Source organism: Poromitra crassiceps (assembly GCF_964638095.1).
Source record: "Poromitra crassiceps genome assembly, chromosome: 13".
In the NCBI taxonomy this organism is placed as follows: Eukaryota; Metazoa; Chordata; class Actinopteri; order Beryciformes; family Melamphaidae; genus Poromitra; species Poromitra crassiceps.
This window is the reverse complement of record NC_139644.1, coordinates 35,734,506-35,756,995: the sequence shown is the minus strand read 5'-3', so window position 1 is coordinate 35,756,995 and position 22,490 is coordinate 35,734,506. Positions and strand designations below refer to the sequence as shown.

The window sequence follows — 22,490 nt, the reverse complement described above, 5'->3', positions numbered from 1 at the left end:
TTAAGGAGAAGTGGTTAGGAATAGGACTTAGGACGTATTTTTCGACTATTTGAGCCCAGCCCTGGTCAAGAAGATGAAATGGAGATTGGGCAGCTAGAGGGAGAGATGGTTTTGAAGAACATATTAGAATAAGTGGGGAAAAGCAGAAGTGAGGAGGACTCTCCGTGTGTTTGATCCCTGCTAGAAGTCCTGGCCGCTAACTCAAACAAGCCTGGCTTCCTGCAGGGCTAACACAGCTACTCAGTACAGCCTGGACTCTGAGCTAATCCTCTGTGTTTCCTGCAGGGCTAACACAGCTACTCAGTACAGCCTGGACTCTGAGCTAATCCTCTGTGTTTCCTGCAGGGCTAACACAGCTACTCAGTACAGCCTGGACTCTGAGCTAATCCTCTGTGTTTCCTGCAGGGCTAACACAGCTACTCAGTACAGCCTGGACTCTGAGCTAATCCTCTGTGTTTCCTGCAGGGCTAACACAGCTACTCAGTACAGCCTGGACTCTGAGCTAATCCTCTGTGTTTCCTGCAGGGCTAACACAGCTACTCAGTACAGCCTGGACTCTGAGCTAATCCTCTGTGTTTCCTGCAGGGCTAACACAGCTACTCAGTACAGCCTGGACTCTGAGCTAATCCTCTGTGCTTCCTGCAGGGCTAACACAGCTACTCAGTACAGCCTGGACTCTGAGCTAATCCTCTGTGTTTCCTGCAGGGCTAACACAGCTACTCAGTACAGCCTGGACTCTGAGCTAATCCTCTGTGTTTCCTGCAGGGCTAACACAGCTACTCAGTACAGCCTGGACTCTGAGCTAATCCTCTGTGTTTCCTGCAGGGCTAACACAGCTACTCAATACAGCCTGGACTCTGAGCTAATCCTCTGTGTTTCCTGCAGGGCTAACACAGCTACTCAGTACAGCCTGGACTCTGAGCTAATCCTCTCTAACACTTCATCAAAATCACAGGAGCAGAAAAGGCAGAGTAGCATTCTGTCTCATAGCCTGCTAAACCACCCGGTCACGTGACTGAATCATTCTGTCTCATAGGCTGCTAAAGTTCTGGATGGTTTACCGGGCTATCTGTCTCATGTCTTTACTGGAACATTGCTGACGTGCAAAGTCAGATAACATTTGTTTGTCGTAGAATGGAAACAATAGTGTTGCACATGTTATGATAGATACATGCGGAACATTGATTGATACATGGAGGAACATCCTGTTCTCATAACGGCATTTTAGGTTTGCACATAGCATTCACCTGCCTGCAGATAAGTAAGCTTTGCTCCATTTCTCCTGAAACTCCTCCATCTCGCTAACCGGCTAACATACAGTAGCTGCAATGAAGACGTAATAATCTGACTCACTAGTAGCCAACTTGCGAGCCTAGCTGCCAAGCAACCATTCCTAACTTGACAGTTTAGCCCAGGGTGTGTGTGTGTGTGTGTGTGTGTGTGTGTGTGTGTGTGTGTGTGTTACTGTGTTTATATCTCTATGGATAATTAGTGATAGAGATTTAAACAGTGTGTGTTTAGATCTCTATGGAGAGTTAGTGATAGAGATATAAACAGTGTGTTTACATCTCTATGGAGAGTTAGTGATAGAGATATAAACAGTGTGGAGAGTTAGTCATACAGAAACAGTGTGTTTACATCTCTATGGAGAGTTAGTGATAGAGATATAAACAGTGTGTTTACATCTCTATGGAGAGTTAGTCATAGAGATATAAACAGTGTGTTTACATCTCTATGGATAGTTAGTCATAGAGATATAAACAGTGTGTTTACATCTCTATGGAGAGTTAGTGATAGAGATATAAACAGTGTGTTTACATCTCTATGGAGAGTTAGTGATAGAGATATAAACAGTGTGTTTACATCTCTATGGAGAGTTAGTGATAGAGATATAAACAGTGTGTTTACATCTCTATGGAGAGTTAGTCATAGAGATATAAACAGTGTGTTTACATCTCTATGGAGAGTTAGTCATAGAGATATAAACAGTGTGTTTACATCTCTATGGAGAGTTAGTCATAGAGATATAAACAGTGTGTTTACATCTCTATGGATAGTTAGTGATAGAGATATAAACAGTGTGTTTACATCTCTATGGAGAGTTAGTCATAGAGATATAAACAGTGTGTTTACATCTCTATGGATAGTTAGTCAGAGATATAAACAGTGTGTTTATATCTCTATGGAGAGTTAGTCATAGAGATATAAACAGTGTGTTTACATCTCTATGGATAGTTAGTCATAGAGATTTTTTTTTAAATTAATACACAGGACAAGATGTTACTATCCCTTGTGCCAAAATCCGAGGAAAAACACATTTAGAAGCCCAATCCAGAATAAAACAAGCTAACAGGCTAACAAACTAATAAACAAGACACAAATCACCAGTTACCTACCCTAGCCAACAGCAGTATGAAGCATGTCATTGGGGTTTTCAAGTGGGCACCTTCCTTCACCGACGTTTCGTTAAGTTAGGCCCACGACACCTCAAGAAGGCTTAACGGTGTAATCCAGCGTCCTGGAAACACCCCCCTCCATGCTACCACCGCACAACTGCATATTACCTCACTATCTAAGCCTAGCTATCCAGGTCGGTTCGGTATGACATTCCTGACTACACCACCACTGTCAATGATGATATAAACAGTGTGTTTATATATCTCTATGGAGAGTTAGTCATAGAGATATAAACAGTGTGTTTATATCTCTATGACTAACTCTCCATAGAGATATATAAACAGTTAGATATAAACAGTGTGTTTATATCTCTATGGAGAGTTAGTGATAGAGATATAAACAGTGTGTTTATATCTCTATGGAGAGTTAGTGATAGAGATATAAACAGTGTGTTTATATCTCTATGGAGAGTTAGTGATAGAGATATAAACAGTGTGTTTATATCTCTATGGAGAGTTAGTGATAGAGATATAAACAGTGTGTTTATATCTCTATGGAGAGTTAGTGATAGAGATATAAACAGTGTGTTTATATCTCTATGGAGAGTTAGTCATAGAGATATAAACAGTGTGTTTACATCTCTATGGATAGTTAGTCATAGAGATATAAACAGTGTGTTTATATCTCTATGGAGAGTTAGTCATAGAGATATAAACAGTGTGTTTATATCTCTATGGAGAGTTAGTCATAGAGATATAAACAGTGTGTTTATATCTCTATGGAGAGTTAGTCATAGAGATATAAACAGTGTGTTTATATCTCTATGGAGAGTTAGTCATAGAGATATAAACAGTGTGTTTACATCTCTATGGAGAGTTAGTGATAGAGATATAAACAGTGTGTTTATATCTCTATGGAGAGTTAGTGATAGAGATATAAACAGTGTGTTTACATCTCTATGGATAGTTGCTGTAGTCATAGACACATAAACAGTGTGTGTGTTTGTATCTCTATGGAGTTAGTGGTCTAAATGGCTTTCAGAGGCTTTTTCACCCCGACTAGATTCCAATTCTAGAGGAAACATTGAGTACTTGGAATTCGGAAATGCAAAGACCCAAAATATTGGCTAGCCTATAAAAATATCTGTATCTATATTTTTACTTGCGCTGTTCTCGTTTTTGACTACAAGCACTGCTTGTATGATTATTGTCTATTTGGCTATTGGTTCTGGCGCTATATTGCACTGAATGCCACTTTATTATTGTTATGTCTTTATTGTTTTGAACCCACAGATGATGAAGATGAGAGGCAGAGACTGGCCTGAATTTCACTAGATAAAAATAAACCAGGAAACTGACAACACGTGTACTTTGCATTTTGTACAGAAAACTGTAAAGCAGTGTTTACCCTACTGCTGAGCTGGGGAGGTGTTTGGCCATCCCACTTAAAGGAAATGACCATGAATACCCCCTAAAATACCCCCTAAAGTCATCTGAATTTGAGTTTTAGAAGACAATGTTTCACTTGTCAAGCGTTTTGTAGTTCTTGTGAACATAATTGACAAAGCAGATTCTTTGGAAAAGCACGTGTGGTGGTGTTTGGCTGCTCGCTCTGTTGCATCTGGACGGGACATGAGGGAAGTGATCAGACTGGAGCTTGATGTGAGCGGCTAAATAAAGAGACAGACAGAAACATAGGAAGGGAGAGAGACACCATCTAGTCTACTGCTGCTTTCACTATAGCCAAAGACTCAATACACCAACAAGATGACACGGTCTACTCTACTGCTGCTTTCACTATAGCCAAAGACTCAATACACCAACAAGATGACACGGTCTACTCTACTGCTGCTTTCACTATAGCCAAAGACTCAATACACCCACAAGATGACACCATCTACTCTACTGCTGCTTTCACTATAGCCAAAGACTCAATACACCCACAAGATGACACACTGTCTACTCTACTGCTGCTTTCACTATAGCCAAAGACTCAATACACCAACAAGATGACACCATCTACTCTACTGCTGCTTTCACTATAGCCAAAGACTCAATACACCAACAAGATGACACCATCTACTCTACTGCTGCTTTCACTATAGCCAAAGACTCAATACACCAACAAGATGACACCATCTACTCTACTGCTGCTTTCACTATAGCCAAAGACTCAATACACCAACAAGATGACACCATCTACTCTACTGCTGCTTTCACTATAGCCAAAGACTCAATACACCAACAAGATGACACACTGTCTACTCTACTGCTGCTTTCACTATAGCCAAAGACTCAATACACCAACAAGATGACCCATGAAGGCTACGGCTAATGTCCACCAGCTCCGGAATCAGAATCAGAATCAGAATCATAAAGACTTTAATGATCCCCGGGGGGAAATTGGGACAAGTTACAGCTGCTCGCACTCAGGCATGAACCGATGTGGTACGGCTGTGAACAGACCCACGCTCATGTCATGCATGCATTGCCCATCTATTAACATGGGCGAGAGTCGACCCGGCAGTTTTACCAGATCCACCACGTAGCCGTGCTTTGCTAGTTTACACCAGTGGTTCTCAACGTGAGGTCCGGGGACCACCAGGGGGCCTGGAGGAGGTTCCAGGGGGGCCCCAGCAAATTGATGAATAGGCCTATTTCATAAACGTGGTTGCTATGTTAATGCACACTTCCGCTAGCTCCATCCGCAGCAATTGTCCATTCACTCGCCGTGATATGATAACAATGGCTCAGTGTGAAAGCACTCGGGCTTCATGGGTTTCCTACCGAGGAAACGTTAAAAAGAAGATGGATTTTTGCATAAGAACAAACGAGGAGGCAAGCATTACCATGGTAACGGCTAATATGCTAGCTAGCTACCGAGGTCTCAAATATCTACAACCGCAGGCTGTCAACGGAATAACTGGAGAAATTCACGTTTAAACCACGCCAGACACAAACAGCAAGAAGTGGCTGTGATGTGGATTAAACGGTGGATGATAATGGACTTGTTGCAGCCGGCTTGGCAGAGCGAGTGCACGTTAGCATGTTGCTACTACTTGCTAACGAATTTGATTATCTACTGTAAGATAACGTTACACAAACTTGACAACCTAACGGTGATGTTTGCAATATAAAGCAGCTTCAAGCATAATGCCAGAAGTTATGTTGTTAAGATATACGTGTCCAATATTTACTGTACTTTGGTGACTATGGAGCGAAAGAATCAGTCATAACCTGTGATCATGTTCACTTTCTCCCATTGACTCCAATAGATGCTAGACCTGCTAGTCTCCTAAGGGGGCGTGGCAGGGGGGAAACCCACATGACACAGATACAGTGCAGGAAGTGACTGGAGTTGAACCGTCTTTCTCTGAATAAACTCTCTGGCTCGGTGTTGCGTGAATCATCTAAACACACACACCTTGCAAGTAGTCACAGGTCAGCACAGGGATGGAAAGAGATGCGTGGGTAGACACAGATAGACACACACACACACACACACACACACACACACACACACACACACACACACACAGGCTGACAGAGACAGAACGCTCCCTCTGAGGCCCCTGGAGCCTCAGCCATGACCTCAGAGAGAGGTCGAGGCTGGCTGCTCATCAGGGTTACGTACGTATGTGTGTGTGTGTGTGTGTGTGTGTGTGTGTGTGTGTGTGTGTGTGCATGTGTGTGTGCGTGCATCAGGGTAGGCGTATCTGGGTCTTTGAAGCTCATAGGGTTAATGCAGGGGGGCGGGGAGGGAAGAGGGTGCACGCACTCACACACACTCCACTTCCCTCTGAGGAAAAACCACACCAGAAGATGTGCGGCCGGCCACACATGCAGAGAATCCTCCCCAACCACACCAAACGCACACACGCGTGTGCGCACGCACGCACGCACGCGCACACACACACACACACACACACACACACACACACACACACACACACACCTCTTGAAAATAACCCCCTATATCTTTGTGTGGACCCCACCCAGCAGCACAGTATTCAGCTTGCTGGCTGGAGGCTGGAGGCTGGCACAGACTGTTGGCAGAGGTTAGGGTGAGCCAGCAGGACAAGGCAGGCACCAGCGAGCTGGCCCACGCGATTGTATTAACTGCAATTGTGTCTTCTTCTGTGTGTGTGTGTGTGTGTGTGTGTGTGTGTGTGTGTGTGTGTGTGTGTGTGTCCTATTGTTGAGCAGGCCTGAGTGAGGAGGCGACCAGCTGGGGCACAAACAGGGAGCCAGATCATGGTCCTTTGTTCTGATCCAAACGCACACGAGCCAGTATAGCTATGTTAGTGAGGACATTCATACACACTATGCATTCCATAGGCCCTATATACCCCCTAACCTGAACCATCACTACCAAGACAAAGCTAACTGTGACCTGAGCCTTCAAAGCAGGTCTGAACCTTCACACAGCCCTTTGAGGGTGTGTGACAAAGTGAGGAGCGGCCAAAATGTCCTCCCTTCCCAGGTATACAACTCAAATTGGTCCTCACTAAGATAGCTGTACAACAAGCACACACACCCCATAGCCAACCTACACACTAAATACACACACCCCATAGCCAACCTACACACTAAATACACACACCCCATAGTAGGGGTGCTCCGATCCGGCTAAGCCACGATCCGATCCGATTCCGATTCCTGGGGTCACGATCCGATTCCAGAATCGATTCTCGATTCCAACGATTCTCGATTCCAACGATTCTCGATTCCAGAATCTAGAGTCGATTCTCAATTATGTAGTTTTATATTGCAATAACACACAAAGGTAAATCTAAGACAAAAAATGACAAATGTATTAATGCTGAACTTCAAATTCAACTTCTGAAGTATTACAGTCAGGGCCTACATTCATTTTGCAAACTACGGGGGAATTCCCCCCTTATGTTCTTCAGATAAGATGGATTTATAGGCTGGGGGGGATCTGTAGACTTTGAGAAGGATTTATAGATTTTGGGGGGAATACCCAGAGTTCTTAAGTGCAAGAGGTGGTGGCACCGTGGCAGTACAGTATACAAATGACATGAACATTTGGACACTTATTCAGCCGGTATCTCTTGCATGTTGCGTTCAGGTGCACTGTAAAAAAACAAAAAACAAAACATTTACAATACGAAGAAGAATCGATTCTTGGGAGTTTGGAATCGATCCAGGAATCGTGGCATTAAGAATCGCGATCCTTTCAGAATCGATTTTTTGGAGCACCCCTACCCCATAGCCAAACTGAATACACACACCCCATAGCCAACCTACACACTAAATACACACACATCATAGCCAACCTACACACTAAATACACACACATCATAGCCAACCTAGACACTAAATACAGTTACACACACATTATAGCTAGGGCTGTGAATCTTCACTGGCCTCACGATTCGATTACGATTCATCTGTCAACGATTCAATTCGATTCCACGATGCATCTCGATACAGCTCAAAGTATCACATCCTCAAGTTTCTGTATTATTACTGCACATGGCTACTTTTTCACCAATTAATACAAGCAGTCAGATAAATATCAAGTCCCTTTTTTACTTAGAAAGTGCTTTAAAATCTGAATCTCAACAGAAATTTAAACATAAACGATTCATCTGTCAACGATTCGATTCACGCGTCCGTATCGCGATGCATCGATTATACGATTCATTTTGACACCCCTAATCATAGCCAACCTATACAATACATACAGTGCGGACCTACTGTATACATCCCAGTGTATCCATGGACAGTGCAGCACACATCAGCCTAGAGACCAGCACAGAGCATAGTAATGGACTCCTACTCTTACTCCAGATCACACCACAGAGCCACTGTGAGCAGCTAGACTGCTCCAAACCAGTTACACACTGGGGGAAGAGTTGATAGAAGACGGAGTCTTTTTGAATCTGCTTTGAAACCGGATTAAAACCATTCCCTGTTGACTGTATCACTGCAGGAATGGAGCCTAAAGCAGCGTTGTGTTGTGAATGAGTGGGCATTAGTGAGGAGACACGCCCAGAGTGGAGCTGAACCACACACTGAGGAGAGCTGCCCTGTGCTGCTGCTCTGGCACACGCCCCGCACACACACACATTAGGGCTTTCCAGATTAATCGTTTCATCGATGCATCGCAATGCGGACGTGTGAATCAAAGACGGTTGAATCGTTTATGTTTAAATTTCTGTTGACATTCAGATTTTAAAGCACTTTTTAAGTAAAAAAGGGACTTGATATTTATCTGACTGCTTGTATTAATTGATGAAAAAGTAGCCATGTGCAGTAACAATATAGAAAAGTGAGGATTTGATACTTGGAGCTGCAACACTTTGAGCTGTATCGAGATGCATCGTGGAATCGAATCGAAGACAGAGGAATCGTAATCGAATCGAGAGGCCAGTGAAGATTCACAGCCCTAACACACATGCCCCCACACACACACACACACACACACACGCGCCCCCCCCCCCCCCCCCCCACACACACACACACACACACACACACCGTCTGAAAAACACACAAACACACTGAAGGTCTGTAAACACATTAAAGCACCAGCATACACACCCGATCGAGGCCGGGGAATGCTGCAAGGATGCATGAAGGTAACGCAGCACAAACACACTGGATCTGATGCATGAAGGTAACAGCACAAACACACTGGATCTGATGCATGAAGGTAACAGCACAAACACACTGGATCTTATGCATGAAGGTAACGCAGCACAAACACACTGGATCTGATGCATGAAGGTAACGCAGCACAAACACACTGGATCTGATGCATGAAGGTAACGCAGCACAAACACACTGGATCTGATGCATGAAGGTAACAGCACAAACACACTGGATCTGATGCATGAAGGTAACAGCACAAACACACTGGATCTGATGCATGAAGGTAACAGCACAAACACACTGGATCTGATGCATGAAGGTAACGCAGCACAAACACACTGGATCTGATGCATGAAGGTAACAGCACAAACACACTGGATCTGATGCATGAAGGTAACGCAGCACAAACACACTGGATCTGATGCATGAAGGTAACAGCACAAACACACTGGATCTGATGCATGAAGGTAACAGCACAAACACACTGGATCTGATGCATGAAGGTAACAGCACAAACACACTGGATCTGATGCATGAAGGTAACGCAGCACAAACACACTGGATCTGATGCATGAAGGTAACAGCACAAACACACTGGATCTGATGCATGAAGGTAACAGCACAAACACACTGGATCTGATGCATGAAGGTAACGGCACAAACACACTGGATCTGATGCATGAAGGTAACGCAGCACAAACACACTGGATCTGATGCATGAAGGTAACGCAGCACAAACACACTGGATCTGATGCATGAAGGTAACAGCACAAACACACTGGATCTGATGCATGAAGGTAACGGCACAAACACACTGGATCTGATGCATGAAGGTAACGGCACAAACACACTGGATCTGATGCATGAAGGTAACGCAGCACAAACACACTGGATCTGATGCATGAAGGTAACAGCACAAACACACTGGATCTGATGCATGAAGGTAACAGCACAAACACACTGGATCTGATGCATGAAGGTAACAGCACAAACACACTGGATCTGATGCATGAAGGTAACAGCACAAACACACTGGATCTGATGCATGAAGGTAACAGCACAAACACACTGGATCTGATGCATGAAGGTAACAGCACAAACACACTGGATCTGATGCATGAAGGTAACGCAGCACAAACACACTGGATCTGATGCATGAAGGTAACGCAGCACAAACACACTGGATCTGATGCATGAAGGTAACAGCACAAACACACTGGATCTGATGCATGAAGGTAACAGCACAAACACACTGGATCTGATGCATGAAGGTAACGCAGCACAAACACACTGGATCTGATGCATGAAGGTAACGCAGCACAAACACACTGGATCTGATGCATGAAGGTAACGCAGCACAAACACACTGGATCTGATGCATGAAGGTAACAGCACAAACACACTGGATCTGATGCATGAAGGTAACAGCACAAACACACTGGATCTGATGCATGAAGGTAACGCAGCACAAACACACTGGATCTGATGCATGAAGGTAACGCAGCACAAACACACTGGATCTGATGCATGAAGGTAACACAGCACAAACACACTGGATCTGATGCATGAAGGTAACAGCACAAACACACTGGATCTGATGCATGAAGGTAACGCAGCACAAACACACTGGATCTGATGCATGAAGGTAACAGCACAAACACACTGGATCTGATGCATGAAGGTAACGCAGCACAAACACACTGGATCTGATGCATGAAGGTAACAGCACAAACACACTGGATCTGATGCATGAAGGTAACGCAGCACAAACACACTGGATCTGATGCATGAAGGTAACAGCACAAACACACTGGATCTGATGCATGAAGGTAACGCAGCACAAACACACTGGATCTGATGCATGAAGGTAACAGCACAAACACACTGGATCTGATGCATGAAGGTAACGCAGCACAAACACACTGGATCTGATGCATGAAGGTAACAGCACAAACACACTGGATCTGATGCATGAAGGTAACAGCACAAACACACTGGCGGTGCTGTGCGTAGATTGAGCTGGAGCAGGAGCCTGGCCATTCACACCAGAAGCGCTCTGTTTTGCTCCGTCACAACTTGTACTGACTTCCTGCTGCACACAATGGCTCGCGGCGCGTGCAAAAAATAGACCAGAGGTGGAAACTATCGGTGCAGGCTGCAAGCCTATACTCACATATACAGTAGTAACAGTACAGTGTGCTCACATACACAGTAGTAACAGTACAGAGTGCTCACATACACAGTAGTAACAGTACAGTGTGCTCACATACACAGTAGTAACAGTACAGTGTGCTCACATACACAGTAGTAACAGTACAGAGTGCTCACATACACAGTAGTAACAGTACAGTGTGCTCACATACACAGTAGTAACAGTACAGTGTGCTCACATACACAGTAGTAACAGTACAGAGTGCTCACATACACAGTAGTAACAGTACAGTGTGCTCACATACACAGTAGTAACAGTACAGTGTGCTCACATACACAGTAGTAACAGTACAGTGTGCTCACATACACAGTAGTAACAGTACAGTGTGCTCACATACACAGTAGTAACAGTACAGTGTCCTCACCTACACAGTAGTCAAGTCAAGTTTATTTGTATAGCACATTTCATACAGAGAGGCAATTCAAAGTGCTTCACATAAAATGGTTGACAAGAAAATAAAAGAATAGAAGAAGAGGATAACATGGACATTTAAAAGCATCACCACAACAAAACTTAAAAAAAAAAAAAAAAAAAAATGTTTTTAAAGGGTATAAAAAGTGCATTAAGCAACAGGCGCAGCAGTTGCAAAAAGAGCTAAAAACTTACAGAGGAATAGACTATATACGAAACATGACTAGACACACATTATGATAGTGATTGAGAAATAGCTGTCAGCAGTTAAAAGCGACGGTAAACATAAAAGTCTTTAGTCTATTTTTAAAAAATAAGTAAGGTTGGGGCAGATCTGAGGTTTTCAGGCAATTTGTTCCAGCTAGCAGAAGCATAGTGGGTAAATGCGGCCTTCCCATGATTTGATTTGATCCTAGGGACAGACGGTTCGTAGCGTGGGAGCAATTCAGCTATGTATTTAGGGCCTAGGCCATTAAGTGATTTATAGACTAGTAGTAACAGTACAGTGTGCTCACATACACAGTAGTAACAGTACAGTGTGCTCACATACACAGTAGTAACAGTACAATGTGCTCACATACACAGTAGTAACAGTACAGTGTGCTCACATACACAGTAGTAACAGTACAGTGTGCTCACATACACAGTAGTAACAGTACAGTGTGCTCACCTACACAGTAGTAACAGTACAGTGTGCTCACCTACACAGTAGTAACAGTACAGTGTGCTCACATACACACAGTAGTAACAGTACAGTGTGCTCACCTACACAGTAGTAACAGTACAGTGTGCTCACATACACACAGTAGTAACAGTACAGTGTGCTCACATACACACAGTAGTAACAGTACAGTGTGCTCACATACACAGTAGTAACAGTACAGTGTTGAGTGGATGTGCGTGACACACTGGGTCTCCATCACTAGTTATGGGTGAGTTGTTGTGGAGGCGGCACATCATCACCCTTCAGGCTGCAGGGGTGAACACACACCAGCCAAGGTCAGGGTTGTGTGTCTAGTTAGTGTGTGTGTGTGTGTGTGTGTGTGTGTGTGTGTGTGTGTGTGTGTGTGTGTGTGTGTGTGTGTGTGTGTGTGTGTGTGTCTCATTTCCTGCCAGCTGGGGGTGAGGCAGACAGAAAGGGTGTCAGGCCTGAATCACAGCAAGACACAAAATGGAGTCACAGTTTCTCTCTCTCTCTCATACAGGACTGGGCACAGTCATGCTCTCTCTCCCTCTCTCTCTCTCTCTCTCCCTCTCTCTCTCATACAGGACTGGGCACAGTCATGCTCTCTCTCTCTCTCTCTCTCTCTCTCTCTCTCTCTCTCTATCTCTCCCTCTCTCTCTCATACAGGACTGGGCACAGTCATGCTCTCTCTCCCTCTCTCTCTCTCATACAGGACTGGGCACAGTCATGCTCTCCCTCCCTCTCTCTCTCTCATACAGGACTGGGCACAGTCTTGCTCTCTCTCCCTCCCTCTCTCTCTCTCATACAGGACTGGGCACAGTCATGCTCTCTCTCCCTCTCTCTCTCTCATACAGGACTGGGCACAGTAATGCTCTCTCTTCCTCTCTCTCTCTCTCTCTCTCTCTCCCTCTCTCTCCCTCTCTCTCTCATACAGGACTGGGCACAGTCATGCTCTCTCTCTCTCTCTCTATCTCTCCCTCTCTCTCTCATACAGGACTGGGCACAGTCATGCTCTCTCTTCCTCTCTCTCTCTCTCTCTCTCTCTCATACAGGACTGGGCACAGTCATGCTCTCTCTCTCTCTCTCTCTATCTCTCCCTCTCTCTCTCATACAGGACTGGGCACAGTCATGCTCTCTCTTCCTCTCTCTCTCTCTCTCTCTCTCATACAGGACTGGGCACAGTCATGCTCTCTCTCTCTCTCTCTCTCTATCTCTCCCTCTCTCTCTCATACAGGACTGGGCACAGTCATGCTCTCTCTTCCTCTCTCTCTCCCTCTCTCTCTCATACAGGACTGGGCACAGTCATGCTCTCTCTTCCTCTCTCTCTCTCTCTCTCATACAGGACTGGGCACAGTCATGCTCTCTCTCCCTCTCTCTCTCTCTCATACAGGACTGGGCACAGTCATGCTCTCTCTCCCTCTCTCTCTCATACAGGACTGGGCACAGTCATGCTCTCTCTCTCTCCCTCTCTCTCTCTCATACAGGACTGGGCAGTCATGCTCTCTCTCCCTCTCTCTCTCTCATACAGGACTGGGCAGTCATGCTCTCTCTCCCTCTCCCTCTCTCTCTCATACAGGACTGGGCACAGTCATGCTCTCTCTCCCTCTCTCTCTCTCATACAGGACTGGGCACAGTCATGCTCTCTCTCCCTCTCTCTCTCTCATACAGGACTGGGCAGTCATGCTCTCTCTCCCTCTCCCTCTCTCTCTCATACAGGACTGGGCACAGTCATGCTCTCTCTCCCTCTCCCTCTCTCTCTCATACAGGACTGGGCACAGTCATGCTCTCTCTCTCTCTATCTCTCCCTCTCTCTCATACAGGACTGGGCACAGTCATGCTCTCTCTCCCTCTCCCTCTCTCTCTCATACAGGACTGGGCACAGTCATGCTCTCTCTCCCTCTCCCTCTCTCTCTCATACAGGACTGGGCACAGTCATGCTCTCTCTCCCTCTCCCTCTCTCTCTCATACAGGACTGGGCACAGTCATGCTCTCTCTCCCTCTCCCTCTCTCTCTCATACAGGACTGGGCACAGTCATGCTCTCTCTCCCTCTCTCTCTCTCATACAGGACTGGGCACAGTCATGCTCTCTCTCCCTCTCTCTCTCTCATACAGGACTGGGCACAGTCATGCTCTCTCTCTCTCTCTCTCTCTCATACAGGACTGGGCACAGTCATGCTCTCTCTCCCTCTCTCTCTCTCATACAGGACTGGGCACAGGCATGCAGGGACTAATAGTGCAACACATGAATTTGCCTTCACCGATGCGGCTTGTAAATTCAAACAAGCGGGCATATTTCCAGTCATAGGCCGGGGGGGGCGGGGCTTAGTCACCGGCTGAGAAAACATTGCACATGCGAGGTACTCTGCCTATTAGCATAGCATCCAATGCCCACTGGTTCACCACTGATTTCACCATTTGATACCATTCCCAAATCCCATACACAAGGACCCAATTCCATTCACGATTTGATATCGCTGTTTCAGTTACAATACCAATTTTGCATGGGTATATGAAAGAGATTCTCAAAGAACCAATGCTGTCAATTGTACAAGGAACCTTCTAACCTGGTGTATTATTAAGAAATGTAGGTTGACGAGATGTCGTTGTGCTAAGAACCAAACCACGTGTGTCTAACGGGGTTAAAGCTTCAAGCATCCATGGGAAAAGGCATTATATATTAAAAAGTGGATATTGGGATTTATGAATCGATATCCAGCCCATCCCTACAGAAACCAGTGCAGTCCCCGCTGGCCTCTACATCAGTCACTATCCCTACACATGTAGCTGTGTCCGGACTCAGCACTGTGGTCAGCCGACAGCAGGATATGGTGCTCGCTCTCTCTCTCTCAGCAGGATATGATGCTCGCTCTCTCTCTCTCTCTCTCTCTCACACACATCCATTTAGCTGACAGGCTGTTTTCACTCACTCCGTCCAGTTGAGGGGCAGGACCGGCCACTTAAAGGCCATTGAGCTGGGGGCTAACGGACTAGTAATTGCGCGTGGGTCCCTGTGAGGGTCGTTAAACGACCTCCCGGGGAGCTGTGGCCATCGCTGTCTCAGGGATTAAGAGAGAGGATGTCACATGCGGGAAATGAGCAGCAGCACAGGCTCAGATTACTGGCATTTAGTCATGAATGTTGCAACAAGCACAGATTACCAGAGGGCATCTGAATCTGCTGCAACTTGTCATGTCATATTTCTTCAACTTGTGCTTACAAAACAAAAATGGGAACCTTTTCTCAATCTGTTGGTTCCGCACCCGACGAGAGGACTAGCATGTTTTAATAACTTGACTTTAAAGACTTGTAGATCTTACGTGCCAAAGCGTTCGAAGCTGTCATTCTGAAACCTCCCCAGTTCCTGATGTCACCACTAGGGCGGCAAGATTAATCATTAAATTCAAATGCCGTTTTTTATTTTATTTATTTATTTATTTATTAGATCCGTTATACTGATCTCTTCTGTTGGACCGTCCCAAGCAACATACATGTACATGTAGAGCCAATGTTGATTTGTAGGCCAATCAGAGGCCTCCTTAACAGTTGTTAGCCAATCAGAATCTAGAGGGGCAGTGTTAGCAGATCAGGTGAAGACAAGTGGAAGGAATGTATGACATGTATTTATGACAGGGAGGTTGTTGGCAACAGTGTTACAGTGAATGAGGAGCATGTGCATACAATAATTCTGCATAGTTTATCATCAGTGTTTGGCAATAGTTTGGATTCATGAGAGGAAAAGTATTTCACATGCAGAGCTGCTTGAGGAAGCACTGGTCTGCATGTGAACAGAAACGCCAACAAACTCATTCTAACAGCAGAAAGCCTCCATGTGGGTTTAGGTGCTTTTGACAGTCTCAACTACTCAGAGGCCTCGACCGGCTTTCTGTGACCAACAACTGTCAACCATTTTCCATTGGACAGAGCTGCTTTTTGACTGACTCACTCAGGCTCTTTGACTGAGTCACTCAGGCTCTTTGACTGACTCACTCAGGCTCTTTGACTGACTCACTCAGGCTCTTTGACTGACTCACTCAGGCTCTTTGACTGATTCACTCAGGCTCTTTGACTGAGTGACTCAGGCTCTTTGACTGAGTGACTCAGGCTCTTTGACTGAGTCACTCAGGCTCTTTGACTGATTCACTCAGGCTCTTTGACTGAGTCACTCAGGCTCTTTGACTGAGTCACTCAGGCTCTTTGACTGACTCACTCAGGCTCTTTGACTGAGTCACTCAGGCTTTTTGACTGACTCACTCAGGCTCTTTGACTGAGTCACTCAGGCTCTTTGACTGAGTCACTCAGGCTCTTTGACTGAGTCACTCAGGCTCTTTGACTGAGTCACTCAGGCTCTTTGACTGAGTCACTCAGGCTTTTTGACTGACTCACTCAGGCTCTTTGACTCACTCAGGCTCTTCGACTGAGTCACTCAGGCTCTTTGACTGAGTCACTCAGGCTCTTTGACTGACTCACTCAGGCTCTTTGACTGAGTCACTCAGGCTTTTTGACTGACTCACTCAGGCTCTTTGACTGACTCACTCAGGCTCTTTGACTGACTCACTCAGGCTCTTTGACTGAGTCACTCAGGCTCTTTGACTGAGTCACTCAGGCTCTTTGACTGAGTCACTCAGGCTCTTTGACTGAGTCACTCAGGCTCTTTGACTGACTCACTCAGGCTCTTTGACTGACTCACTCAGGCTCTTTGACTGACTCACTCAGGCTCTTTGACTGACTCACTCAGGCTCTTTGACTGAGTCACTCAGGCTTGCTTACGTCAAAAGCTCCTCGGCTGGCTAATGGAAGCCACCCCAGTTCAACCGCCATCTTGGCTCAGGTCTGCCCAGTAAATAAGCCACTCCAGAGGGGAGAGCGGCAGCTGTCGGTTTCAAACATCTGGAGCTGGTTTCATTCCGCTCAGCATTTAATCCACATTACAATCATGCAGTTGTTGCAGCCTTCCTCTCCAGATTAGAACTGCCTGCTGCTTCTGTCAAGATTTGGGTACCGTGGGAGAGAGCGTCCTTTAACCCGGTTCAAGTGTCTATGTTAAGAGTCTGTTGCTGACGTTTGACCTCTGAGAAGCTCCCTATGGTGATCAATAAAGAACTACAGTATACAACGCTTGAATTTAGTATATGAGTAGATGCGTAATGACCCAAGGAATCCAGGGGGAAATAATTTTGATTCTATGACTTGCGGTTCAGAAGTTATGGACCAAAACATAAAGAGGGCTGTTACCATAGGTCAATTGGTATAATTGATTGTGCTGAAGTCAACCTAAAAGCACTTCTTACTAGTGTATAAAACAATTAAGTATATAAAACTGTTATAGAGATAACTGCTATAACTGAATGTATTGTTGGCTGTATAAAAGCAGAGGTAACTGCTGTAACTGAATGTATTGTGGGTTGTATACAAACAGAGGTAACTGCTGTAACTGAATGTATTGTTGGCTGTATAAAACCAGAGGTAACTGCTATAACTGAATGTATTGTTGGCTGTATAAAACCAGAGGTAACTGCTATAACTGAATGTATTGTTGGCTGTATAAAACCAGAGGTAACTGCTATAACTGAATGTATTGTTGATTGTATAAAACCAGAGGTAACTGCTATAACTGAATGTATTGTTGATTGTATAAAACCAGAGGTAACTGCTATAACTGAATGTATTGTTGATTGTATAAAACCAGAGGTAACTGCTATAACTGAATGTATTGTTGATTGTATAAAACCAGAGGTAACTGCTATAACTGAATGTATTGTTGATTGTATAAAACCAGAGGTAACTGCTATAACTGAATGTATTGTTGATTGTATAAAACCAGAGGTAACTGCTATAACTGAATGTATTGTTGGCTGTATAAAAGCAGAGGTAACTGCTGTAACTGAATGTATTGTTGATTGTATAAAACCAGAGGTAACTGCTGTAACTGAACATATTGTAGATTGTATTAGCATCATTCTAAATGATGTGGCTATTGCTTAGTAAAGACCTGCACTGCAACTCATCCTTCACAATTGCATGATGTGAATGTGGCAGTGGAGCACAGCGGTGAGCATAATCTAATCTACTGTCGGACGGACAGATCTGGGCTTCTCCCCCATTGGGGGTGAATAAAATACATTTCATTATCTCATTTCCGCGTATTCCCTCATGTCAGTTTGAAATCGACCACATTCTCCAGTTTTGTATGTGATTTATAACCCTTTTTTTGGGGGGGTCCATCCACACCTTCAAAAACTGGCCTCCATTTTGTGCCCGACACTGAGCGAGAAGAAGCGAGAAAAAGGAGAAGTAGCGGCAGATGATGGTCGGTGGCTGTGCGCTAACAGAGAGAGAGAGGATGAGTGCTGTACTCCTATGCAGAGTAAATAAACAGCCAGGCCAAACAAACAGGCAGACTGTGACAGGGATGAAAGAATGTCAGATGATACTTAAAGGAGAGAAGCCACTGAACCACACGGTCTTCTCACCAGTGTGCAGGACTCCTCTGAGCACAGGACTCCTCTGAGCACAGACTAAATATAGACTCGCAGGGCATCAATTATATTGCAATCCTTCATTACAGCAGACAGTCAGCAGCACTATGCTTTCTCTCTGGTCTTCCCTCTCTCTTCCTAAAGCGTAGGAACATTCCCCTGCGCTCTGGTGAGATCCCTTCTGATCCAGGTGTACTGTACTGTAGGCCCAAGCCTTTATCTGTTCACATCTCCGTTCCCACACTCAACTTGGACATCATGTACTTTTCAGCGACTTCCAGTCATGTCTGGTTTGATGGAAGTTCAAGGACCCCAAATCGGCACGTGTCTCCAGGGAAAGAAGTATTGGTCAAAATCAGATATCATTCTGTTGACTTGTGATCGCCTTATTATCAAGTCAACAAACACTGAATTCTAAATCTGCTGCTGTATCAACACAAATCTCCATCATGGGGTTTTGATTAAAGGAACACTCCGCCAATTTTTTTTTGTTTTTTTTTTGCACATCATCTCACACATAATCCGGACCTTCATTTGGTTTGACAGTTACTGAGTGAGAAGCTTTCCTCAGAAGTGGGCGTGGCTCAATCTAAAGTGGGTTTGGAAGAACGATAGAGAAGGATAACGTGGGAAGGTAAGGAGGGATGAGAAAGAAAGAAAGAACGAAAGAAAGGAAAAAGGAGTGGGAAGCCATGCTCATATCTCTGCCCACTCGGCCCATACAGCTGCAGACCACACACACACACGTGGACGCAATTAACATCCACACACACACACACGCGCGTGCGCACACGCACGCACGCACACACACACACACAACACACTCAAGAATTTCATTTGAAAATCAATTATCAGGCCCACCTGAGTGTGCCCACCTCTTCCTCCCCAGACTGCTTCTCTCCTGAGCAGTGTCACCTTCATATCACTCACACCAGAGCCATGATCAGCAGTGTTCCAGCCAGCACAGCTTGTGTTTGTATATAAACACACGTGTCCTACAGTACGTCTACGTGTCAACATCTGAACCACACGCCCGTTTGCTTCAACTTCTCACGTGAAAAGAAAAGTCCAAAAGCCCGACTTGGAGTGTGAAGTCTCACAGAAGATGTAGGTTGATTTCACAGCTGCACGCTGCACGCTGTCAAAGCAAACCTGTATGTGCTTTTTGGGTGCCATGCTATCTCAGCTGGAGGACCATGTCCATGGCTAACACTGATTATCGTGGACATGCTGCTAAATGGAGGTCAAATGGTTCAACATTGACCATTTTTTGGAAACTATAACCACAATATGCAAACTACACAATACACAATCAATCGTGCAGCTCCCGTGGGAAAACTAGGTATGCTTTACTGTGTGTGTGTGTCAGTGCGTGTGTGTGTGTGCGTGTGTGTGTGTGTGTGTGTGTGTGTGTGTGTGTGTGTGTGTGTGTGTGTGTGTGTGTGTGTGTGTGTGTCAGTGTGTGTGTGCATGCATGCATATATCACACTGGCCAACTATGGAACTGGTGGGAAAGCAAAAGTGATGGCTTGAGCCTGTGGATGTGTGTGGGCCTGTGCTGCTGTGCATCTCATCTATACCAGTGGTTCTCAACATGTGGTCTGGTCAACCAGGGTGGTCAACCAAATTGATGAATTATTCAACTTCAGCATTATTTCATTCACAACATTTAGTTAAACTTACACAATCAGAGAATGTAGAAGAATGACTGTTCTGATCGTACTCTCTCTGTTATCTCTACCTGCAATACTGTTGTCTCTAACTTGCAATAATGGAATTCTGGACAAAATCATATCTTAATATTCACATCTAATACAAAATATTCTCTGGTGTGGGTTTAAGAGACATAATCTTGTCAAATGGGGGTCTGTGGGCCTAATCTGCACTAAATTACGGGTGGTGGATATGAAAAAGGTTGAGAATAGCTGATCTATATTCTATAGGCTCCCGTCTGCTCACACTGCACTGTATGGAGGCACACCACACAGCCATACTGTGTTTGGTCTACGACAGTATGGCTGAGTGCTCCCAGCCATTGTTTAGCATGAGTAAATACACACAGACCCATGTCTTTGTGAGCATGTAGGCCATCCAAATTAATGTATGTGCATGTGTGTGTGTGTGTGTGTGTCTTTGTTGTCATGCATGTGTGTGGGGGGGCTGCAGTCTGACATTCCATCACGTTAACCCTTCCTCTGCCAAGGGCAATGGCTGCCCACACACACACACACACACACACACACACACACACACACACACACACACACACACACACACACACACGCACACACAACAGATCCCAGGCCCGAACAGAGAGATATTTTGTTTCAATGTTTCTTGATGCTTCCCAATATTGTTGTTATATGACATTCATACCAACAGAGCAGTTTGGAATTGAATTAAGAGAGACTGGCACACAGAGGAGAGAGAGAGACAGAGAGAGAGAGAGAGAGAGAGAGAGAGAGAGAGAGAGAGATAGAGAGAGAGAGAAAGAGAGAGAGAGAGACAGAGAGAGCCACACACACCTTGTCGGGTGGAGACGTTCCTCTCGTTGCTGGCGGTGAGCACGACCTGCGGGTGGCTCTGCTCCAGCACGAACAGCTCGTCCTTGCCCACGCGCGCGCTCTTGCCGGACTTCATGGTGCCGGACGGGCCGGAGGGCGCAAGGTACTTTCCGCTGCAGTCCCTGAACGCCACCTTGCCGGAGCGGAACTCCAGCGTGTAGCCGGTGTTCCTGTCGCTGCTGGCCTGCAGGCTGCCGTCGTTGCGCAGGAAGCGGTGGTCGCTGGTCTGCAGGTGGTAGCGCTGCTCGCGGAACACCAGCGTGATCATGGAGTCCACCCCCCACGGGACATCCCGGTCGATGGCGATCTCCTCCGCCTTGTCGCTCAGGTGCGCGTAGCGCTTGCGCGTCAGGCTGAAGATGTTCACCTGCGGGTGCATGGCGATGTGCACGCTCCATTTCTCCGCCACCGAGGCAGTCTGCGCGAAGCAGATGATGCGGTCCTCGGTGCCGCCCAGGTAGCGGCCGTGCGCCTCCGACTGCAGCGACCAGCGGCCGTCGTCGTGCGCGGTGATGACGAAGCGGCACTCGGGCTCGTTGCTCTCGCTGTCCCCGGTGACGTTGCCGTCCTTGTCGGCGGCGATGTAGCGGCCCAGGTGGGAGCGCAGGCAGAAGACGTTGCCGTTGGCTTCGTCGCCGCTCTGCTCCAGCGTCCAGATCTGCTTCTTCTTCATGCTGGTGGCGGACGCGTTGATCTTGAAGCCGAACGTCTCGGCCGTCAGGTATTTGTTGCCGCAGTTGATGAGACCGAACTGGATCTGCAGCATGTCGCTGGTTCCGTTGGAAGAGCCGTTGGTCGACATGGTGGGCTCGAGCCTGGAGCGGGTCTGATGGAGAAGAGGAGGGAGGGGGTTCTGATGCTCTGCCTGCCTCTGCCTCGCGTGCTTCTCTTCTCTTTGTTTGGGGAGAGTGTGTGTGTGTGTGTTGGGGGGTGAGTGGGAGTGTGTGAGCGCGCGCCGCCGGTCCTCTCTGTGCTCTGTCTGTCTCACAGCAGCGCGAGCCCGCCGCCACAGCTGCAGGCTATATACCGATCAGTGACGTTGCGCTCCTGGCCACGCCCCCCTCCGTGGACAGAAATCTGGGGGCAGATTCCTCTTCTGCTACTGTTCATTTCCAACAAGTCAGATCA

The 22,490-nt window shown here is 46.0% G+C and overlaps 1 protein-coding gene across 1 annotated transcript in view; it reads right to left on the bottom strand.

Annotated features, from left to right (window-relative positions):
• Positions 1–22,273, bottom strand: part of fscn1a (fascin actin-bundling protein 1a) — a 39,107-nt gene extending 16,834 nt beyond the window's left edge. Inside the window, exon 1 of the mRNA XM_083650252.1 lies at positions 21,324–22,273. Within this exon, the coding sequence (XP_083506378.1) occupies positions 21,324–22,164 (841 nt within the window). The 5' untranslated portion in view covers positions 22,165–22,273. The remainder of the gene's footprint in view (positions 1–21,323) is intronic.
• Between the last annotated feature and the right edge of the window lie 217 nt (positions 22,274–22,490).